The following is a 25094-nucleotide window of genomic DNA, read 5'->3' as shown; positions in this document are numbered from 1 at the left end:
TTTTAATCTTGAGTAAATTATATTGACATTTTGGGTTAATTTGTGTCTTTATTATAAAACCTTTATTTTCTACACTGAATTTATTTAACTGATTTTTTTTTTTTTGCGAACTAAATGTTTTCACATGAAATTATCCTTACAATTTGTAATCAAAAATGTGTGTTCAAAAATTCTGTTTTTTAAAATGTGTTTTCAAATTTAGTGTGTAAAAATTCAGTGGAAACATTTTCAAATGTAGAAAAAATTGTGGCTTCAAAACTCAAGACTTAGTTGCTATATATGTTAATGTGTGTCCTTACATTACAAAAGCATTTTTACAAAGTGTTAATACTGTAAGTATTGTACTTATTACACACCAGCATCTTAGTTGTAGTTTTCACTACCAAATTTGGAGGTGCTGAAATCGCCATGTAAAATAGCTAATGCTAATTAGTAACATGTAAATGGGATATCCAATGTTAATTAGCATCGAGCTAGCACGTCTATTTTAATCTTGAGTAAATTATATTGACATTTTGGGTTAATTTGTGTTTTTATTATAAAACCTTTTTTTTCTACACTGAATTTATTTAACTGATTTTTTTTTTCATCACAATTTTGTGAACTTAACATTTTGACATTAAATTATCCTTACAATTTGTAATAAAAAATGTGTGTTCAAAAATTCTGTTTTTTAAAATGTGTTTTCAAATTTAGTGTGTAAAAATTCAGTGGAAACATTTTCAAATGTAGAAAAAATTGTGGCTTCAAAACTCAAGACTTTGTTGCTATATATGTTAATGTGTGTCATTACATTACAAAAGCATTCTTACAAAGTGTTAATACTGTAAGTATTGTACTTAATACACACCAGCATCTTAGTTGTAGTTTTCACTACCAAATTTGGAGGTGCTGAAATCGCCATGTAAAATAGCTAATGCTAATTAGTAACATGTAAATGGGATATCCAATGTTAATTAGCATCGAGCTAGCACGTCTATTTTAATCTTGAGTAAATTATATTGACATTTTGGGTTAATTTGTGTCTTTATTATAAAACCTTTATTTTCTACACTGAATTTATTTAACTGATTTTTTTTTTTTTGCGAACTAAATGTTTTCACATGAAATTATCCTTACAATTTGTAATCAAAAATGTGTGTTCAAAAATTCTGTTTTTTAAAATGTGTTTTCAAATTTAGTGTGTAAAAATTCAGTGGAAACATTTTCAAATGTAGAAAAAATTGTGGCTTCAAAACTCAAGACTTAGTTGCTATATATGTTAATGTGTGTCCTTACATTACAAAAGCATTTTTACAAAGTGTTAATACTGTAAGTATTGTACTTATTACACACCAGCATCTTAGTTGTAGTTTTCACTACCAAATTTGGAGGTGCTGAAATCGCCATGTAAAATAGCTAATGCTAATTAGTAACATGTAAATGGGATATCCAATGTTAATTAGCATCGAGCTAGCACGTCTATTTTAATCTTGAGTAAATTATATTGACATTTTGGGTTAATTTGTGTTTTTATTATAAAACCTTTTTTTTCTACACTGAATTTATTTAACTGATTTTTTTTTTCATCACAATTTTGTGAACTTAACATTTTGACATTAAATTATCCTTACAATTTGTAATAAAAAATGTGTGTTCAAAAATTCTGTTTTTTAAAATGTGTTTTCAAATTTAGTGTGTAAAAATTCAGTGGAAACATTTTCAAATGTAGAAAAAATTGTGGCTTCAAAACTCAAGACTTTGTTGCTATATATGTTAATGTGTGTCATTACATTACAAAAGCATTCTTACAAAGTGTTAATACTGTAAGTATTGTACTTAATACACACCAGCATCTTAGTTGTAGTTTTCACTACCAAATTTGGAGGTGCTGAAATCGCCATGTAAAATAGCTAATGCTAATTAGTAACATGTAAATGGGATATCCAATGTTAATTAGCATCGAGCTAGCACGTCTATTTTAATCTTGAGTAAATTATATTGACATTTTGGGTTAATTTGTGTCTTTATTATAAAACCTTTTTTTTTCTACAGTGAAATTATTTAACTGATTTTTTTTTCATCACAATTTTGTGAACTTAACATTTTGACATTAAATTATCCTTACAATTTGTAATCAAAAAGGTGTGTTTAAAAATTATGTTTTTTAAAATGTGTTTTCAAATTTAGTGTGTAAAAATTCAGTGGAAACATTTTCAAATGTAGAAAAAATTGTGGCTTCAAAACTCAAGACTTAGTTGCTATATATGTTAATGTGTGTACTTACATTACAAAAGCATTCTTACAAAGTGTTAATACTGTAAGTATTGTACTTATTACACACCAGCATCTTAGTTGTAGTTTTCACTACCAAATTTGGAGGTGCTGAAATCGCCATGTAAAATAGCTAATGCTAATTAGTAACATGTAAATGGGATATCCAATTTTAATTAGCATCGAGCTAGCGCGTCTGTTTTAATCTTGAGTAAATGATATTGACATTTTGGGTGAATTTGTGTCTTTATTATAAAACCTTTATTTTCTACACTGAATTTATTTAACTGATTTTTTTTTTCATCACAATTTTGTGAACTAAACATTTTGACATTAAATTATCCTTACAATTTGTAATCAAAAATGTGTGTTCAAAAATTGTGTTTTTTAAAATGTTTTTTCAAATTTAGTGTGTAAAAATTCAGTGGAAACATTTTCAAATGTAGAAAAAATTGTGGCTTCAAAACTCAAGACTTAGTTGCTATATATGTTAATGTGTGTCATTACATTACAAAAGCATTCTTACAAAGTGTTAATACTGTAAGTATTGTACTTAATACACACCAGCATCTTAGTTGTAGTTTTCACTACCAAATTTGGAGGTGCTGAAATCGCCATGTAAAATAGCTAATGCTAATTAGTAACATGTAAATGGCATATCCAATTTTAATTAGCATCGAGCTAGCGCATCTGTTTTAATCTTGAGTAAATTATATTGACATTTTGGGTTAATTTGTGTCTTTATTATAAAACCTTTATTTTCTACACTGAATTTATTTAACTGATTTTTTTTTTGCATTCTAATTTTGTGAACTAAACATTTTGACATTAAATTATCCTTACAATTTGTAATCAAAAATGTGTGTTCAAAAATTCTGTTTTTTAAAATGTTTTTTCAAATTTATTGTGTAAAAATTCTGTGGAAACATTTTCAAATGCAGAAAAAATTGTGGCTTCAAAACTCAAGACTTTGTTGCTATATATGTTAATGTGTGTCCTTACATTACAAAAGCATTTTTACAAAGTGTTAATACTGTAAGTATTGTACTTATTACACACCAGCATCTTAGTTGTAGTTTTCACTACCAAATTTGGAGGTACTGAAATCGCCATGTAAAATAGCTAATGCTAATATCCAATGTTAATTAGCATCGAGCTAGCGCGTCTGTTTTAATCTTGAGTAAATGATATTGACATTTTGGGTTAATTTGTGTTTTTATTATAAAACCTTTTTTTTCTACACTGAATTTATTTAACTGATTTTTTTTTTCATCACAATTTTGTGAACTAAACAGTTTGACATTAAATTATCCTTACAATTTGTAATAAAAAATGTGTGTTCAAAAATTAAGTTTTTTAAAATGTTTTTTCAAATTTAGTGTGTAAAAATTCTGTGGAAACATTTTCAAATGCAGAAAAAATTGTGGCTTCAAAACTCAAGACTTAGTTGCTATATATGTTAATGTGTGTCATTACATTACAAAAGCATTCTTACAAAGTGTTAATACTGTAAGTATTGTACTTATTACACACCAGCATCTTAGTTGTAGTTTTCACTACCAAATTTGGAGGTGCTGAAATCGCCATGTAAAATAGCTAATGCTAATTAGTAACATGTAAATGGAATATCCAATGTTAATTAGCATCGAGCTAGCACGTCTGTTTTAATCTTGAGTAAATTATATTGACATTTTGGGTTAATTTGTGTCTTTATTATAAAACCTTTATTTTCTACACTGAATTTATTTACCGGTAACTGATTTTTTTTTGCGAACTAATTGTTTTCACATGAAATTATCCTTACAATTTGTAATCAAAAAGGTGTGATTAAAAATTCTGGTTTTTAAAATGTGTTTTTAAATTTAGTGTGTAAAAATTCAGTGGAAACATTTTCAAATGCAGGAAAAATTGTGGCTTCAAAACTCCATCCATCCATCCATTTTCTACCGCTTGTCCCTTTTGGGGTGGCGGGGGGTGCTGGAGCCTATCTCAGCTGCATTCGGGCGGAAGCCGGGGTACACCCTGGACAAGTCGCCACCTCATCGCAGGCTTCAAAAGGCTTCAAAACTCAAGACCTAAAAAAAACCTTTTTTACACAGAATTTTAAAAAGACAAACCAAATTTATAAGGACACATTTTTTGCTTACGAATTGGAGTTTTGCTGACAATTTGATTGAATAAAAATTTGTGAGCACAATTTAAAATTAAAATAATCCAGTTTGTTAAAATACAGTCTTTCAAAATTCAGTGTAAAATAAATTAGGTGCAGAAATATTAGTTGCTTAAAACTCAAGACTTACTTCCTGTAAATAAATGAAATTATTAAACTGAAAAAAGTGAATTAGAATGAAATAAATAATAGAAATTAATCAATAGAAAAAATATATAATTTAAATATATTTTTTAAATGTAATACATTTCCTTTGACTCATTTTCTAGTCCATTATTAAAATCCCCAGGGAACTTTCTCAGTCTTTTTTGCCACTTGTGCCAGCTTTTATGAAACATAATTGCAGGCATCAAATTCCAAATGAGCTAATATTTGCAAAAAATAAAGTTTTCCAGTGTGAACATTAAATATCTTGTCTTTGCAGTCTATTCAATTGAATATAAGTAGGGATGTCCGATAATGGCTTTTTGCCGATATCCGATATTCCGATATTGTCCAACTCTTTAATTACCGATACCGATATCAACCGATACCGATATATACAGTCGTGGAATTAACACATTATTATGCCTAATTTGGACAACCAGGTATGGTGAAGATAAGGTACTTTAAAAAAAAATAAATAAAATAAAATAAGATAAATAAATAAATAAAAAAAATTGAATAAAAAAGAAAGTAAAACATAGAAACTAGTAATGAATGAAAATGAGTAAAATTAATTGTTAAAGGTTAGTACTATTAGTGGACCAGCAGCACGCACAATCATGTGTGCTTACGGACTGTATCTGTCATGTCTGTGTAATCATGTTTTGTTTTAGTCATGTTTTGTTTTGTTTAGTTATTGGACTCTTTAGTTTCTGGCTTTTCACTCCCTTGTCTTGTTTCCATGGTTACCCATTAGTTTCACCTGTTCACCGTTTGGACTCATTGTGCACTCTTGTTTGTCACCATAGCAACCCATTAGTTTTCACCTGCCCTCACGACTCACGCACCTGTCTTTAATCATGTCACTATTATTTAAGCTTCCAGTTGCCAGAAAGTCTGTCTGGCGACATCATACCCCTGTCACACTCTGTATACCTCTGCGTGCTTCATGCCCTGTCCAAGTAAGTTTTTTCGATTCATGCCACAGTTAGCGACTTTTGTTCACGTCCTTAGTTTTTTGCCCACGTGCAAGTATTGGTTTCATTTGTCAAGTTTGTACTTCCGCCTTGTGCGCGCCTTTAGTTTGTTCTTTTTGTTATAGTAAAATTAAATATGTCTTCACCTTCACCACGGGAGAACAAACCACGCCATAGTCCAAGTCCTGACAGTATCCCTGCAGACTGTATTGATATATACTGATATATAATGTAGGAACCAGAATATTAATAACAGAAAGAAACAACCCTTTTGTGTGAATGAGTGTAAATGGGGGAGGGAGTTTTTTTTGGGGTTGGTGCACTAATTAGGGCCCGCATGGCCCATTGTATAAGGACTCCCAAAGGGAGTCCTTATGCAATGGGACATAATTAGGGCCCGCATGGCCCATTGTATAAGGACTCCCAAAGGGAGTCCTTATGCAATGGGACATAAGGACCTATTGAATTTGTAAGGTTTTATTATTATTATTATACCGGCCGCCTCTTTGAGCACTAATTTGACCCACTTCAAAACTCACCATATTTGACCCACACATCAGGACCTGCGAAAATTGTCTTTTAATTAAAAAAACGAACCCCAAAACTCAAAATTGCGCTCTAGCGCCCTCTAGGAAAAAAAAAACTAGACTGCCTGTAACTCCCACTAGGAAGGTCGGAAAGACATGAAACAAAATTCTCTATGTAGGTCTGACTTAGACCTAGATTCCATAATTCTACATCCTTGGGCAGAAATCAACAGAAAGTTGGCAATTCCCCCTTCAAGACAAAAAAGTACTAAAAACAGTCACTTTTGCCACTTTGAGCTGTAATTTGACCCCCTTAACATGCTTCAAAACTCACCGAACTGAACACACACATCAGGACTGGCAAAAATTGCGATCTAATAAAAAAACCTAACCCCAAATCTCAAAATTGTGCTCTAGCGCAATTTTTTAATGAAACGCACAAAAAACTGCTCCTCGGATGAAAAAACTGACAAAACTGCCTGTAACTCCCACTGGGAAGGTCGGAGAGACAAAACCTCTATGTAGGTCTCACTTAGACCTACATTTCATAAATTGACAACCCCCAGCAAAAATCAACAGGAAGTTTGCTATTCCCCCTTCAAAACAAATTTTTTGTAAAAACCGGTCACCTTCCTTCAAAAACGAACTCCTCTGAGCGCGTTTGTCGTTTCGCCTTCAAACTAACACAGGAGAGAGATTGAACCCTTGTGATTACAATGACAGAAGCGCTTTTTTTCTAACTGCTCCGGTTTTGATTTTATGACCCTTCAAAGACCCGCTGCGCTGATGCTGCTGCGCTGCTGTTTTTTTAAGATGGCTGCTTAAAAGCAGGACGCACCAACGTGCCCACACAATGCAGACAAGGTAGGTACACTAGACAAAAGTCTTGGGACACTTCAGATTACAAGTAGACAAAAGTATTGGGACACTTAGGACTAGCACCTGCCAAATACGCGGGCCCGACCAACGCTGCTTGCAGCTTTAATTATTATTATTATACCGGCCGCCTCTTTGAGCACTAATTTGACCCACTTAACATGCTTCAAAACTCACCATATTTGACCCACACATCAGGACCTGCGAAAATTGTCTTTTAATAAAAAAAACGAACCCCAAAACTCAAAATTGCGCTCTAGCGCCCCCTAGGAAAAACAAAAAACTAGACTGCCTGTAACTCCCACTAGGAAGGTCGGAAAGACATGAAACAAAATTCTCTATGTAGGTCTGACTTAGACCTAGATTTCATAACTGTACATCCTTGGGCAGAAATCAACAGGAAGTTGGCAATTCCCCCTTCAAGACAAAAAAGTACTAAAAACAGTCACTTTTGCCTCTTTGAGCTGTAATTTGACCCCCTTAACATGCTTCAAAACTCACCGAACTGAACACACACATCAGGACTGACTAACCCCAAATCTCAAAATTGTGCTCTAGCGCAATTTTTTAATGAAACGCACAAAAAACTGCTCCTCGGATGAAAAAACTGACAAAACTGCCTGTAACTCCCACTGGAAAGGTCGGAGAGACATGAAACAAAAACCTCTATGTAGGTCTCACTTAGACCTACATTTCATAAATTGACAACCCCCAGCAAAAATCAACAGGAAGTTTGCTATTCCCCCTTCAAAACAAATTTTTTGTAAAAACCGGTCACCTTCCTTCAAAAACGAACTCCTCTGAGCGCGTTTGTCGTTTCGCCTTCAAACTAACACAGGAGAGAGATTGAACCCTTGTGATTACAACAACAGAAGCGCTTTTTTTTATAACTGCTCCGGTTTTGATTTTATGAGCCTTCAAAGAAACGCTGCGCTGATGATGCTGCGCTGCTGTTTTTGTAAGATGGCTGCTTACAAGCAGGATGCACCAGCGTGCCCACACAATGCAGACTAGGTAGGTACACTAGACAAAAGTATTGGGACACTTAAGCCGAAAAATGGACAAAAGTATTGGGACACTTGGGACTACAACTTCACAAAAGTATTGGGACACTTACGACTACAAGTAGACAACAGTATTGGGAAACTTATTACTACCACTGGACAAATGTATTGGGACACTTACACTGGTCAAAAGTATTGGGACACTTGTGGCTAAAACTTGCCTAAAGTATTGGGACACTTGTAGCTTAAACTTGACAAAAGTATTGGGACACTTAGGACAACCGCTGGAAAAAAGTCTTAGGACACCTACACTGGACAAAACTATTGGGACACTTAGGACTACAACTGGACCAAAGTATTGGGACACATAGGACTACCACTGGCCAAAAGTATTGGGATGCTTACACTGGACAAAAGTATTGGGACACTTAGGACTACAACTGGACAAAAATATTGGGACACATAGGACTACCACTATACAAAAGTATTGGTACACTTACACTGGCCAAAAGTATTGGGACACTTAGGACTACAACTTGACAAAAGTATTGGGACACTTAGGACTACAACTGGACAAAAGTATTGGGACACTTAGGCCTACCACTGGACAAAAGTATTGGGACACTTACACTGGCCAAAAGTATTGGGACATTAAGACTACAACTTGACAAAAGTATTGGGACACTTAGGACTACAACTGGGCAAAAGTATTGGGACACTTAGGACTGCCACTGGACAAAAGTATTGGGACACTTACACTGGCCAAAAGTATTGGGACACTTAGGACAACAACTTGACAAAAGTATTGGGACACTTAGGACTACAACTGGACAAAAGTATTGGGACACTTAGGACTACCACTGGACAAAAGTATTGGGACACCTACACTGGCCAAAAGTATTGGGACACTTGGGACTAAAACTTGACAAAAGTATTGGGACACTTAGGACTAGCACCTGCCAAATACGCGGGCCCGAACAACGCTGCTTGCAGCTTTAATTATTATTATTATACCGGCCGCCTCTTTGAGCACTAATTTGACCCACTTAACATGCTTCAAAACTCACCATATTTGACCCACACATCAGGACCTGCGAAAATTGTCTTTTAATAAAAAAAACGAACCCCAAAACTCAAAATTGCGCTCTAGCGCCCCCTAGGAAAAACAAAAACTAGACTGCCTGTAACTCCCACTAGGAAGGTCGGAAAGACATGAAACAAAATTCTCTATGTAGGTCTGACTTAGACCTAGATTTCATAATTGTACATCCTTGGGCAGAAATCAACAGGAAGTTGGCAATTCCCCCTCCAAGACAAAAAAGTACTAAAAACAGTCACTTTTGCCTCTTTGAGCTGTAATTTGACCCCCTTAACATGCTTCAAAACTCACCGAACCGAACACACACATCAGGACTGGCAAAAATTGCGATCTAATAAAAAAACCTAACCCCAAATCTCAAAATTGTGCTCTAGCGCAATTTTTTAATGAAACGCACAAAAAACTGCCCCTCGGATGAAAAAACTGACAAAACTGCCTGTAACTCCCACTGGGAAGGTCGGAGAGACATGAAACAAAAACCTCTATGTAGGTCTCACTTAGACCTACATTTCATAAATTGACAACCCCCAGCAAAAATCAACAGGAAGTTTGCTATTCCCCCTTCAAAACAAATTTTTTGTAAAAACCGGTCACCTTCCTTCAAAAACTAACTCCTCTGAGCGCGTTTGTGATTACAATGACAGAAGCGCTTTTTTTCTAACTGCTCCGGTTTTGATTTTATGACCCTTCAAAGACCCGCTGCGCTGATGCTGCTGCGCTGCTGTTTTTTTAAGATGGCTGCTTAAAAGCAGGAAGCACCAACGTGCCCACACAATGCAGACAAGGTAGGTACACTAGACAAAAGTCTTGGGACACTTCAGACTAAAAGTAGACAAAAGTATTGGGACACTTATGACTATCACTGGACAAAAGTATTGGGACAGTTAGGACTAGCACCTGCCAAATACGCGGGCCCGACCAATGCTGCTTGCAGCTTTAATTGTAAGTGTATCTTGTGTTTTTTATGTTGATTTAATTAAAAAAATAAAAATAAAAAATTACAGAAAAAACTAAAAAAAAAAATGATACTGATAAAAAAAAAAAACGATACCGATAATTTCCGATATTACATTTTAACGCATTTATCGGCCATCTCTAAATATAAGTTGAAAAGGATTCTCTTTTTATTTACCATTTACACAACGTGACGACTTCACTGCTTTTGGCTTTTGTAAAACCTCACATTTCCGCCTAGCAACAAGAACCAGGAAGGGGGAGCATTTCCTTTGATCTTCCTTTCTGCTATTTTTAATTACAGGTTGAAGTTTTACTGGTTGAACTGAACTGCAAGTCAGCTGCAGGTTTGAAAGGTTTGATGCTCACTTGACAGCACAGCTCCTTTGGGGAAAAAGAACTTGCAGCAAACCTGCCAATTAGGAGGAATTCTCCGGCCACGCCGAGCCGCCTCATGGCCATGAGCAGGCCTCGCACCGTCATGCCCTCGCAGAAGCAGACCACCACCCTGGCCTTGGGCAGACGCTGGCGCAGTTTCCACAGCAGCCTGTCGAACTGCTTCTCCCCCGCGTTGCTGTAGATCTTGTCCGAGTGAGACAGGCAGAGACCGTCCAGCGCCGCCAGCTCCTTAAACACCTCCATCCCGCTCTCGCCGTAGTTCCCTGCACCACACCAATGAAGACTTGAACAGGATCACACAAATGAAGACTCGAACAGGATCACACCAATGAAAACTCGAACAGGATCACACCAATGAAGACTTGAACAGGATCACACCAATGAAGACTCGAACAGGATCACACCAATGAAGACTTGGACAGGATCACACCAATGAAGACTTGAACAGGATCACACCAATGAAGACTTGAACAGGATCACATCAATGAAGACTTGAACAGGATCACACCAATGAAGACATGAACAGGATCACACCAATGAAGACTTGGACAGGATCACACCAATGAAGACTTGGACAGGATCACACCAATGAAGACTTGAACAGGATCACACCAATGAAGACTTGAACAGGATCACACCAATGAAGACTTGGACAGGATCACACCAATGAAGACTTGGACAGGATCACACCAATGAAGACTTGAACAGGATCACACCAATGAAGACTCGGACAGGATCACACCAACGAAGACTTGGACAGGATCACACTAACGAAGACTTGGACAGGATCACACCAATGAAGACTTGAACAGGATCACACCAATGAAGACTTGGACAGGATCACACCAATGAAGACTTGAACAGGATCACACCAATGAAGACTTGAACAGGATCACACCAATGAAGACTTGAACAGGATCACACCAATGAAGACTTGAACAGGATCACACCGATGAAGACTTGAACAAGATCACACCGATGAAGACTTGAACAGGATCACACCGATGAAGACTTGAACAGGATCACACCAATGACAACTTGAACAGGATCACACCAATGAAGACTTGTACAGGATCACACCAATGAAGACTTGGACAGGATCACACCAATGAAGACTTGGACAGGATCACACCAATGAAGACTTGGACAGGATCACACCAATGAAGACTTGGACAGGATCACACCAATGAAGACTTGGACAGGATCACACCAATGAAGACTTGGACAGGATCACACCAATGAAGACTCAGACAGGATCCCACCAATGAAGACTCGGACAGGATCACACCAATGAAGACTTGAACAGGATCACATCAATGAAGACTTAGACAGGATCACACCAATTAAGACTTGGACAGGATCACACCAATGAAGACTTGAACAGGATCACACCAATGAAGACTCGAACAAGATCACACCAATGAAGACTTGAACAGGATCACACCAATGAAGACTTGAACAGGATCACACCAATGAAGACTTGGACAGGATCACACTAATGAAGACTTGGACAGGATCACACCAATGAAGACTTGGACAAGATCACACCAATGAAGACTTGGACAGGATCACACCAATGAAGACTTGAACAGGATCACACCAATGAAAACTCGAACAGGATCACACCAATGAAGACTTGAACATGATCACACCAATGAAGACTTGGACAGGTTTACACCAATGAAGACTTGGACAGGATCACACCAATGAAGACTTGGACAGGATCACACCAATGAAGACTTGAACAGGATCACACCAATGAAGACATGAACAGGATCACACCAATGACAACTTGAACAGGATCCCACCAATGAAGACTCGAACAGGATCACATCATTGAAGACTCAAACAGGATCACACCAATAAAGACTCGAACAGGATCACACCAATGAAGACTCGAACAGGATCACATCATTGAAGACTCAAACAGGATCACACCAATGAAGACTCGAACAGGATCACACCAATGAAGACTCGAACAGGATCACATCATTGAAGACTCAAACAGGATCACACCAATGAAGACTCGAACAGGATCACACCAATGAAGACTTGGACAGGATCACACCAATGAAGACTTGAACAGGATCACACCAATGAAGACTTGTAAAGGATCACACCAATGAAGACTTAGACAGGATCACACCAATTAAGACTTGGACAGGATCACACCAATGAAGACTTGAACAGGATCACACCAATGAAGACTCGAACAAGATCACACCAATGAAGACTTGAACAGGATCACACCAATGAAGACTTGAACAGGATCACACCAATGAAGACTTGGACAGGATCACACTAATGAAGACTTGGACAGGATCACACCAATGAAGACTTGGACAAGATCACACCAATGAAGACTTGGACAGGATCACACCAATGAAGACTTGAACAGGATCACACCAATGAAAACTCGAACAGGATCACACCAATGAAGACTTGAACATGATCACACCAATGAAGACTTGGACAGGTTTACACCAATGAAGACTTGGACAGGATCACACCAATGAAGACTTGGACAGGATCACACCAATGAAGACTTGAACAGGATCACACCAATGAAGACATGAACAGGATCACACCAATGACAACTTGAACAGGATCCCACCAATGAAGACTCGAACAGGATCACATCATTGAAGACTCAAACAGGATCACACCAATAAAGACTCGAACAGGATCACACCAATGAAGACTCGAAAAGGATCACATCATTGAAGACTCAAACAGGATCACACCAATGAAGACTCGAACAGGATCACACCAATGAAGACTCGAACAGGATCACATCATTGAAGACTCAAACAGGATCACACCAATGAAGACTCGAACAGGATCACACCAATGAAGACTTGGACAGGATCACACCAATGAAGACTTGGACAAGATCACACCAATGAAGACTTGGACAGGATCACACCAATGCAGACTCGGACAGGATCACACCAATGAAGACTTGGACAGGATCACACCAACGAAGACTTGGACAGGATTACACCAATGAAGACTTGAACAGGATCACACCAATGAAGACTTGAACAAGATCACACCGATGAAGACTTGAACAGGATCACACAGATGAAGACTTGAACAAGATCACACCGATGAAGACTTGAACAGGATCACACCAATGAAGACTTGGACAGGATCACACCAATGAAGACTTGGACAGGATCACACCAATGAAGACTTGAACAGGATCACACCAATGAAGACTTGAACAGGATCACATCAATGAAGACTTGAACAGGATCACACCAATGAAGACATGAACAGGATCACACCAATGACAACTTGAACAGGATCACACCAATGAAGACTTGGACAGGTTTACACCAATGAAGACTTGGACAGGATCACACCAATGAAGACTTGGACAGGATCACACCAATGAAGACTTGAACAGGATCACACCAATGAAGACTTGAACATGATCACACCAATGAAGACTCGAACAGGATCACACCAATGAAGACTTGGACAGGATCACACCAATGAAGACTTGAACAGGATCACACCAATGAAGACTTGAACAGGATCACACCAATGAAGACTTGAACAGGATCACACCAATGAAGACTTGAACAGGATCACACCAATGAAAACTTGAACAGGATCACACCAACAAAGACTTGAACAGGATCACACCAATAAAGACTTGAACAGGATCACACCAATGAAGACTTGAACAGGATCACACCAATGAAGACTTGAACAGGATCACACCAATGAAGACTTGGACAGGATCACACCAATGAAGACTTGGACAGGATCACACCAATGAAGACTTGAACAGGATCACACCAATGAAGACTCGGACAGGATCACACCAACGAAGACTTGGACAGGATCACACTAATGAAGACTTGGACAGGATCACACCAATGAAGACTTGAACAGGATCACACCAATGAAGACTCGAACAGGATCACACCAATAAAGACTTGAACAGGATCACACAAATGAAGACTTGAACAGGATCACACCAATGAAAACTCGAACAGGATCACACCAATGAAGACTTGAACATGATCACACCAATGAAGACTCGAACAGGATCACACCAATGAAGTCTTGGACAGGATCACACTAATGAAGACTTGAACAGGATCACACCAATGAAGACTTGAAAAGGATCACACCAATGAAGACTTGGACAGGATCACACCAATTAAGACTTGAACAGGATCACACCAATGAAGACTTGGACAGGATCACGCCAATGAAGACTTGGACAGGATCACACCAATGAAGACTTGAACATGATCACACCAATGAAGACTCGAACAGGATCACACCAATGAAGACTTGGACAGGATCACACCAATGAAGACTTGCACAGGATCACACCAATGACAACTTGAACAGGATCACACCAATGACAACTTGAACAGGATCACACCAATGAAGACTTGGACAGGATCACACCAATGAAGACTTGAACAGGATGACACCAATGAAGACTTAGACGGGATCACACCAATGAAGACTTGAACAGGATCACACCAATGAAGACTTGGACAGGATCACACCAATGAAGACTTGGACAGGATCACACCAATGAAGACTTGAACAGGATCACACCAATGAAGACTTGAACAGGATCACACCAATGAAGACTTGGACAGGATCACACCAATGAAGACATGAACAGGATCACACCAATGAAGACTTGGACAGGTTCACACCAATGAAGACTTGGTCAATCCAGTGAAACCTCCATTTACAAACCCCTCTATTTACAAACATTTCCATTTAAGAACTTTTAGATGCATGCCTCTGTTAGTTGGTTGGTTTAAGTTTATTAAGTTAAAGTAGCAATGATTGTCACACACACACACACTAGGTGTGGGGAAATTTGTCCTTTGCATTCGACCCATCTTCTTGTTCACCCCCTGGGAGGTGAGGGGAGCAGTGAGCAGCAGCGGTGGCCGCGCCCGGGAATAATTTTTGGTGATTTAACCCCCAATTCCAACCCTTGATGCTGAGTGCCAAGCAGGGAGGTAATGCATACTTGCCAACCTTGAGACCTCCGATTTCGGGAGGTGGGGGGGTGGGTGCGTGTTCGGGGGTAGGCGGGGCGTGGTTGGGGGCGTGGTTAAGATGGGAGGAGTATATTGACAGCTAGAATTCACCAAGTCAAGTATTTCATACATATTATATAGGGAGGTGTTTAGGGCATGTCCTACCGGTAGGAGGCCACGGGGAAGACCCAGGACACGTTGGGAAGACTATGTCTCCCGGCTGGCCTGGGAAACGCCTCGGGATCCCCCGGGAGGAGCTGGACGAAGTGGCTGGAGAGAGGGAAGTCTGGGCTTCCCTGCTTAGGCTGCTGCCCCCGCGACCCGACCTCGGATAAGCGGAAGAAGATGGATGGATGGATATATATATATATATATATATATATATATATATATATATATATATGTATGTGTGGGGAAAAAAATCACAAGACTACTTCATCTCTACAGGCCTGTTTCATGAGGGGTTCCCTCAATCATCAGGAGATTTTCTCCTGATGATTGAGGGAACCCCTCATGAAACAGGCCTGTAGAGATGAAGTAGTCTTGTGATTTTTTTCCCCACACATACATATATTGCGCTCTACTACGGTATCGAGCACTATTTTTTGGATAACCTTATTAAGGTATATATATATATATATATATATATATATATATATATATATATATATATATATATATATATATATATATATATATATATATATATATATATATATATATATATATATATATATATATATATATATGTATGTATGTATGTATGTGTGGGGAAAAAAAAATCACAAGACTACTTCATCTCTACAGGCCTGTTTCATGAGGGGTTCCCTCAATCATCAGGAGATTTTAATGGGAGCATTCACATACCATGGTTTATATAGGGCACAGAGTGGGTGGGTACAGGCTGGCGTAGGGGCGTGGTGATTGGCTCATATGTTACCTAGGAGGTGTTTCCGTCTGTGGCGGCATGCTGTTACAATTTCGCTGCGCTTGTTGAGGGATGACAGGTCTGGACGGTAAATAATAAACAGTTTCTCTTTCAAGCATAGGTTGCATCTTTTATTACCACTATTGTAAGGTGTGCTGGATGCAAGAATTTGCCATGTTATTGAATATTCAACATTATTGTCTTTGAGGTCCCAAATGTGTTTGCTGAGTTCTGTGGTATTTCGCAGGTTTTTGTTCCTGAAAGAAGCCTTGTGGTTGTTCCATCTGGTTTTGAATTCACCCTCGGTTAATCCTACATATGTGTCGGATGTGTTAATGTCCTTGCGTATTACCTTAGATTGGTAGACAACTGATGTTTGTAAGCACCCCCCGAAGAGGGGGCAATCAGGTTTCTTTCGACAGTTACATGCTTTGTTGGTTTTGGAGTCGTTCTGACTGGGGGTCGACGGCTCATTTGCAATTGTTTTGTTGTGGTTTGAGATGATTTGTCGTATATTGTTCATGCAGCTGTTGTGATTTTTTTTCCCCACACATACATATATTGCGCTCTACTACGGTATCGAGCATTATTTTTTGGATAACCTTATTAAGACATATATATATATATATATATATATATATATATATATATATATATATATATATATATATATATGTATGTATGTGTGGGAAAAAAAATCACAAGACTACTTCATCTCTACAGGCCTGTTTCATGAGGGGTTCCCTCAATCATCAGGAGATTTCATTTCATCTCCTGATGATTGAGGGAACCCCTCATGAAACAGGCCTGTAGAGATGAAGTAGTCTTGTGATTTTTTCCCCACACATACATATATTGCGCTCTACTACGGTATCGAGCACTATTTTTTGGATAACCTTATTAAGACATATATATATATATATATATATATATATATATATATATATATATATATATATATATATATATATATATATATATATATATATATATATATATATATATATATATATATATATATATGTATGTATGTGTGGGAAAAAAAATCACAAGACTACTTCATCTCTACAGGCCTGTTTCATGAGGGGTTCCCTCAATCATCAGGAGATTTCATTTCATCTCCTGATGATTGAGGGAACCCCTCATGAAACAGGCCTGTAGAGATGAAGTAGTCTTGTGATTTTTTTCCCACACATACATATATTGCGCTCTACTACGGTATCGAGCACTATTTTTTGGATAACCTTATTAAGGTATATATATATATATATATATATATATATATATATATATATATATATATATATATATATATATATATATATATATATATATATATATATATATATATATATATATATATATATATATATGTATGTATGTATGTATGTGTGGGGAAAAAAAAATCACAAGACTACTTCATCTCTACAGGCCTGTTTCATGAGGGGTTCCCTCAATCATCAGGAGATTTTAATGGGAGCATTCACATACCATGGTTTATATAGGGCACAGAGTGGGTGGGTACAGGCTGGCGTAGGGGCGTGGTGATTGGCTCATATGTTACCTAGGAGGTGTTTCCGTCTGTGGCGGCATGCTGTTACAATTTCGCTGCGCTTGTTGAGGGATGACAGGTCTGGACGGTAAATAATAAACAGTTTCTCTTTCAAGCATAGGTTGCATCTTTTATTACCACTATTGTAAGGTGTGCTGGATGCAAGAATTTGCCATGTTATTGAATATTCAACATTATTGTCTTTGAGGTCCCAAATGTGTTTGCTGAGTTCTGTGGTATTTCGCAGGTTTTTGTTCCTGAAAGAAGCCTTGTGGTTGTTCCATCTGGTTTTGAATTCACCCTCGGTTAATCCTACATATGTGTCGGATGTGTTAATGTCCTTGCGTATTACCTTAGATTGGTAGACAACTGATGTTTGTAAGCACCCCCCGAAGAGGGGGCAATCAGGTTTCTTTCGACAGTTACATGCTTTGTTGGTTTTGGAGTCGTTCTGACTGGGGGTCGACGGCTCATTTGCAATTGTTTTGTTGTGGTTTGAGATGATTTGTCGTATATTGTTCATGCAGCTGTTGTGATTTTTTTTCCCCACACATACATATATTGCGCTCTACTACGGTATCGAGCATTATTTTTTGGATAACCTTATTAAGACATATATATATATATATATATATATATATATATATATATATATATATATATATATATATATATGTATGTATGTGTGGGAAAAAAAATCACAAGACTACTTCATCTCTACAGGCCTGTTTCATGAGGGGTTCCCTCAATCATCAGGAGATTTCATTTCATCTCCTGATGATTGAGGGAACCCCTCATGAAACAGGCCTGTAGAGATGAAGTAGTCTTGTGATTTTTTCCCCACACATACATATATTGCGCTCTACTACGGTATCGAGCACTATTTTTTGGATAACCTTATTAAGACATATATATATATATATATATATATATATATATATATATATATATATATATATATATATATATATATATATATATATATATATATATATATATATATATATATATATATATATATATGTATGTATGTGTGGGAAAAAAAATCACAAGACTACTTCATCTCTACAGGCCTGTTTCATGAGGGGTTCCCTCAATCATCAGGAGATTTCATTTCATCTCCTGATGATTGAGGGAACCCCTCATGAAACAGGCCTGTAGAGATGAAGTAGTCTTGTGATTTTTTTCCCACACATACATATATTGCGCTCTACTACGGTATCGAGCACTATTTTTTGGATAACCTTATTAAGATATATATATATATATATATATATATATATATATATATATATATATATATATCTACATCCTGAAAATATGCAAACAAAACTGTGTTTAGATAATTGATACTTCAAACTTGCATAAATAAATATTAAGGAATATAACATAACTTGGCTTCTGAGAGTTTCAAAATGTAATGAATAAAATGCTAAAGTTGTTGATAAACAAGCAATTATTTTAATAATTAAACATTTTAAATGAATTATTATGATAATTTAAAATCAATTATTTGAAATATGTTTATTTTAATGTATAATTCTATGGCTGGATGTAATAAGGAGTCGCGAAAAAATACAAATAAAAATACAATTAATTTTGATGTTTTTAGCAAAATATAGTAAAAATGCATTTTTTTTTTTTATTAATAAATATATTTATTTTTAGGTAAAATAAACATAATAATACAATTTATCTCTAGTCTGGATGATTTAGTTCTTGTCACCCTGTTGTCCTCCCGTCAATATGTTTATTTTAATGTATAATTCTATGGCTGGATGTAATAAGGAGTCACGAAAAAATACAAATAAAAATACAATTAATTTTGATGTTTTTAGAAAAATATAGTAAAAATGCATTTATTTTATTTTATTTTTTTAATTAATAAATATATTTATTTTTAGGAAAAATAAACATAATAATACAATTTATCTCTAGTCTGGATGATTTAGTTCTTGTCACCCTGTTGTCCTCCTGTCAATATGTTTATTTTAATGTATAATTCTATGGCTGGATGTAATAAGGAGTCACGAAAAAATACAAATAAAAATACAATTAATTTTTGATGTTTTTAACAAAATATAGTAAAAATGCATTTATTTTTTTTAATTATTTTTTATTAATAAATATATTTATTTTTAGGTAAAATAAACATAATAATACATTTTATCTCTAGTCTGGATGATTTAGTTCTTGTCACCCTGTTGTCCTCCCGTCACGAAAAAAGGCTGTCCTCACTCCAGGTCCGCATGGAGCTGGAGGGGGCGTGGCTTCCAGCTCCGGCTGAAAATCGGGAGATTTTCGGGAGAATATTTGTCGGGTGAGGCGCTGAATTTCAGGAGTCTCCCGGAAAATTCGGGAGGGTTGGCAATTATGAGGTAATGGCTCCCATTTTTATAGTCTTTGGTATGACTCGGCCTGGGTTTGAACTCACAACCTACCCGGACACTCTGAGTAGGTTATTTCGAACATGTATACCAGGGGTGCTCATTACGTCGATTGCAAGCTACCGGTCGATCTCGGAGGGTGTGTCAGTCGATCACCAGCCAGGCATTAAAAAAATAGTCCTAAAAATGAGCGATCATAAATCTTCACTATGACGTCACTTTCGTCACTTGATTGACATTCACGGCACCCGAGGGTCTTCTGAGATGACGCTGGCTGCTGCCAGCCCATTAAAATTACCGACTGGAAGGCGAGAAACACTTTATTTCAACAGACTCTGGCGCCGTACCAGTCGTCAAAACTCCAAAGACCGACTGCACAGTTGCACAATAAAAGCTCTGCTTCATCCTGCCTGCGCTACCAAAATAAGAGTCTCAGAAAGCTGGCGTGCACAAGCTAGCAAGCTACGGAGTTTGCCGACAATGTATCTCTTGTAAAGTGCATACAAAGGAGTACGGAAGCTGGACAAATAAGATGCCAAAAACCAACCACTTTCATGTGGTATTGGACAGAAAGGAGGACTTTTTTTCTCCTCCATTCGAAAATGCGGACATTATCAGCACCACTGTCTGATTCCAATCAATGCAAGTAATCAGAATCAGGTAATACACCAACTTATATTCTTGTCTTCATGAAAGAAAGGAATCTATATGTGTTAAACATGCTTGTATTATCTTTAAACACCTTTAACTTGTAACAATATTAACTATATGTGTTAAACATGCTTGTACTATCTTTAAACACCTTTAACTTGTTAACAATATTAACTATATGTGTTAAACATGCTTGTATTATCTTTAAACACCTTTAAGTTGTTAACAATATTAACTATATGTGTTAAACATGCTTGTACTATCATTAAACACCTTTAACTTGTTAACAATATTAACTATATGTGTTAAACATTCTTGTATTATCATTAAACACCTTTAACTTGTTAACAATATTAACTATATGTGTTAAACATGCTTGTATTATCATTAAACACCTTTAACTTGTTAACAATATTAACTATATTTATTAAACATACTTGTATTATCATTAAACACCTTTAATTTTGTAACAATATTAACTATATGTGTTAAACATGCTTGTACTATCTTTAAACACCTTTAACTTGTTAACAATATTAACTATATGTGTCAAACATGCTTGTATTATCTTTAAACACCTTTAAGTTGTGAACAATATTAACTATATGTGTTAAACATGCTTGTATTATCTTTAAACACCTTTAACTTGTTAACAATATTAACTATATGTGTTAAACATGCTTGTATTATCTTTAAACACCTTTAACTTGTTAACAATATTAACTATATGTGTTAAACATGCTTGTATTATCTTTAAACACCTTTAAGTTGTTAACAATATTAACTATATGTATTAAACATTCTTGTATTATCATTAAACACTTTTAACTTGTTAACAATATTAACTATATGTGTTAAACATGCTTGCATTATCATTAAACACCTTTAACTTGTTAACAAAAACATATATTTCATAAATAAGTAAATATAAATGATATACATGAATGAGGTAGATCCCCACGACTTGATCAATTGAAAAGTAGCACGCCTGCAGAAAAAGTGTGAGCACCCCTGATGTATACTATTTCAGTAGGAAACATCTAAACATCATTTGTCTACTAAAATAAGGACTTTTGTGGAGGCTAGAACCAGTTGTTCATGTTTACATTCTTTCTGCTTCACTATACAAACTTGTTTCAATTTACGAACCATGTTCAAGAACCATCTAAGTTTGTAAATGGAGGTACATTGTTCAAGAACTGTGAAATGTGTCATTCTGTTCCAGTTTGTGCCTAGCGACAAGGTAAGCTACACTCTTAGAAATAAAAGTGCTAAGTAGAACCATATAAGGTTCTTCGGCTCGTCCTCATAGGAGAACCCTTTTTGGCTCCAGGTAGAACCTTTTTATAAAGGTTCCAACTGGAACCCTTTTGGAGGGTTCTACCTAGAACTGTGTGTGTAAGGTTCCACCCAGAACCCCCCCATGAGAGGTTCTACAAAGAACCCACGCAGGGAGTTCCACTAAGAACCCTTTCATGTTTCAAGGGTTTCATCTAGAACCCACACAGGGAGTTCCACTAAGAACCCTTTCGTATTTCAAGGGTTTCATCTAGAACCCACGCAGGGAGTTCCACTAAGAACCCTTTCGTATTTCAAGGGTTTCATCTAGAACCCACACAGGGAGTTCCACTAAGAACCCTTTTGTTTGTCAAGGGTTTCATCTAGAACCTATGCAGGGAGTTCCACTAAGAACCCTTTCATGTTTCAAGGGTTTCATCTAGAACTCACACAGGGAGTTCCACAAAGAACTCTTTCATGTTTCAAGGGTTTCATCTAGACCTGACACAGGGGGTTCTAAAAACATCCCTTTTCAAAGGTTTTCACCGATAACCGTCTTGTCTTCTGAGGGTTCTATAAAGAACCATATTGTATTCTACAGATCAGTTTAGTTCATATTATATTGTGGTCCTTTATCATGTTGACATTGAACAAACATTCAAAACATTTTAATGAGAAAAACATTTATTTAAAGATAGGCACCATTATTGGCAAATGTTATCAGGAAGTATGTCCCTGGTGACACAGGATCTTACCCATGCTTTCAACAATCCCTGAAGAACTCTTTCTTCCAAAAACGGTTCTCTGGATCAAAATAGTTCTTACTGGAACCCTTAGTGTTAGTGAGAACCCTTTTAAAACCAATTATTCAGAAAAGGGGTTTTAAAGGGTTCTCTGGATCAAAATGGTTCTTACTGGAACCATTAGCGTTACCAAGAACCCTTGAAAAACCCTTTCTTCGGGAAAGGGTTTTTCAGAAGCTAATGGTTCCAGTTAGAACCTCAGCCCTTGTAGAAGAACCCTTTTAGAACCCTTATTTCTAAGAGTGTATCTGCCAGCTGGTCACAAGGGTAAGGCCTTACCTTCTGTGTGGACGGCAGACACGTAGGTCCAGTTGTAGCGCTTGACGATGTCCAGAAGAGCCCGGGCCTGCAGCGTGTCGGAGGGCACCACCCTGAGGAAGTACTTGAACAGCGTCTTGTCGCTCAGGTCGATGCTGGTGGCCGAGTAGGCGATCTGCGGGATGTTGAACAGCTGCAGCAGGTTCTGCACTTGGATGGCCACCGAGCTGGACCCGGGCCCGATGACCCCTACGATGGGCTTCTTGGTGGGCGGGGGCTGACCGGAGGGCTCCCCGTCCACGCACCACCTGGCGCCCTCGCCCTCGTCCCGGATGGAGATGAGGGAGTCCCGTATGAACTCGATGCTCTGCTCCAGCGCCACGGAGGAGTGCCAGCAGGAGTCGCGGATCTCGCAGCCCAGCGTGATGTTGGGCAGCAGGCGAGGGTCCGAGTTGATGCGGTCCAGCGTGTGGAACATGGCCTCCACCCTCTGGATGCCGTACTGCTCGCGCACCTCGCCGCACTTCCTCTCCGCCACCTTCTCGGCCGACGGCTGGTGGTGGACGGAGAAGAGCGCCCCGATGATGATGTCGCCGTCCATCCTGGCCACCAGGCGGGAGGCGGAGCTGGGCACCGCCGACCTCTCGTACTTGGAGGAGACCACCAAGGCCTGGAGGAGCAGGAGGGGAAGGCAGGACACCCGCAGGGCTGGCAGGAGGCTCATGTTGGACTTTGTGCTGCAGGGTCAGGGCTCATCATGGAGGTCCATCAAGGCTTTTGATTGACAAGACAACCTGCGAGTGAAACAAGTAGAATAATATTTATGCTCTTCATAATAGAAGGTGAATGAAAGCGTGCCTTGCGCTTTTTAACTGGCATTGTGTCATTACACCAGACCCGACTAGTTTGCTGCCTAAATGGGCTGCTGTACAGTCAAATGTGACCAAGTATCGATACATGCACATATATATATAGTACCTAATATGCACATGTATAGTACCTAATATGCACATGTATAGTACCTAATATGCACATGTATAGTACCTAATATGTACATGTATAGTACCTAATATACACATGTATAGTACCTAATATGCACACATATACTAGTACCTAATTTGCACACACATACTAGTACCTAATATACTGTATATACTACCTAATATGCACATATATACTAGTACCTAATATGCATATATACAGGTCTAGTACCTAATATGTACATCTATGGTACCTAATATGCACATCTACAGTACCTAATATGCGCATCTACGGTACCTAATATGCACATATATGGTACCTGATATGCACATATATGGTACCTAATATGCACATATACGGTACCTAATATGCACATATACGGTACCTAATATGCACATATACAGGTATAGTACCTAATATGTACATCTATGGTACCTAATATGCACATCTACAGTACCTAATATGTACATATGTATAGTACCTAATATGTACATATGTATAGTACCTAATATGCACATCTATGGTACCTAATATGCACATATATAGGTCTAGTACCTAATATGTACATCTATGGTACCTAGTATGCACATCTACAGTACCTAATATGCGCATCTACGGTACCTAATATGCACATATACGGTACCTAAGATGCACATATATTCTAGTACCTAATATGCATATATACAGGTCTAGTACCTAATATGTACATCTATGGTACCTAATATGCACATCTACAGTACCTAATATGCACATATACGGTACCTGATATGCACATATATACTAGTACCTAATATGCACATATACAGGTCTAATACCTAATATG

At 37.4% G+C, this 25094-nt stretch overlaps 1 protein-coding gene across 1 annotated transcript in view; it reads right to left on the bottom strand.

Moving 5' to 3' along the window:
• Positions 1-23906, bottom strand: part of grm1b (glutamate receptor, metabotropic 1b) — a 62261-nt gene extending 38355 nt beyond the window's left edge. The window contains exons 1-2 of the mRNA XM_061924507.1: positions 23312-23906; positions 10417-10666 (exon numbers count right to left, since the gene is read on the bottom strand). Of these exons, the coding sequence (XP_061780491.1) occupies positions 10417-10666; positions 23312-23891 (830 nt within the window). The 5' untranslated portion in view covers positions 23892-23906. The remainder of the gene's footprint in view (positions 1-10416; positions 10667-23311) is intronic.
• Positions 23907-25094: the final 1188 nt, after the last annotated feature.

The sequence above is a fragment of the Nerophis lumbriciformis genome, linkage group LG29, assembly GCF_033978685.3.
Source record: "Nerophis lumbriciformis linkage group LG29, RoL_Nlum_v2.1, whole genome shotgun sequence".
Classification (NCBI taxonomy): domain Eukaryota; kingdom Metazoa; phylum Chordata; class Actinopteri; order Syngnathiformes; family Syngnathidae; genus Nerophis; species Nerophis lumbriciformis.
This window is presented reverse-complemented; position numbering and strand designations above follow the sequence as displayed.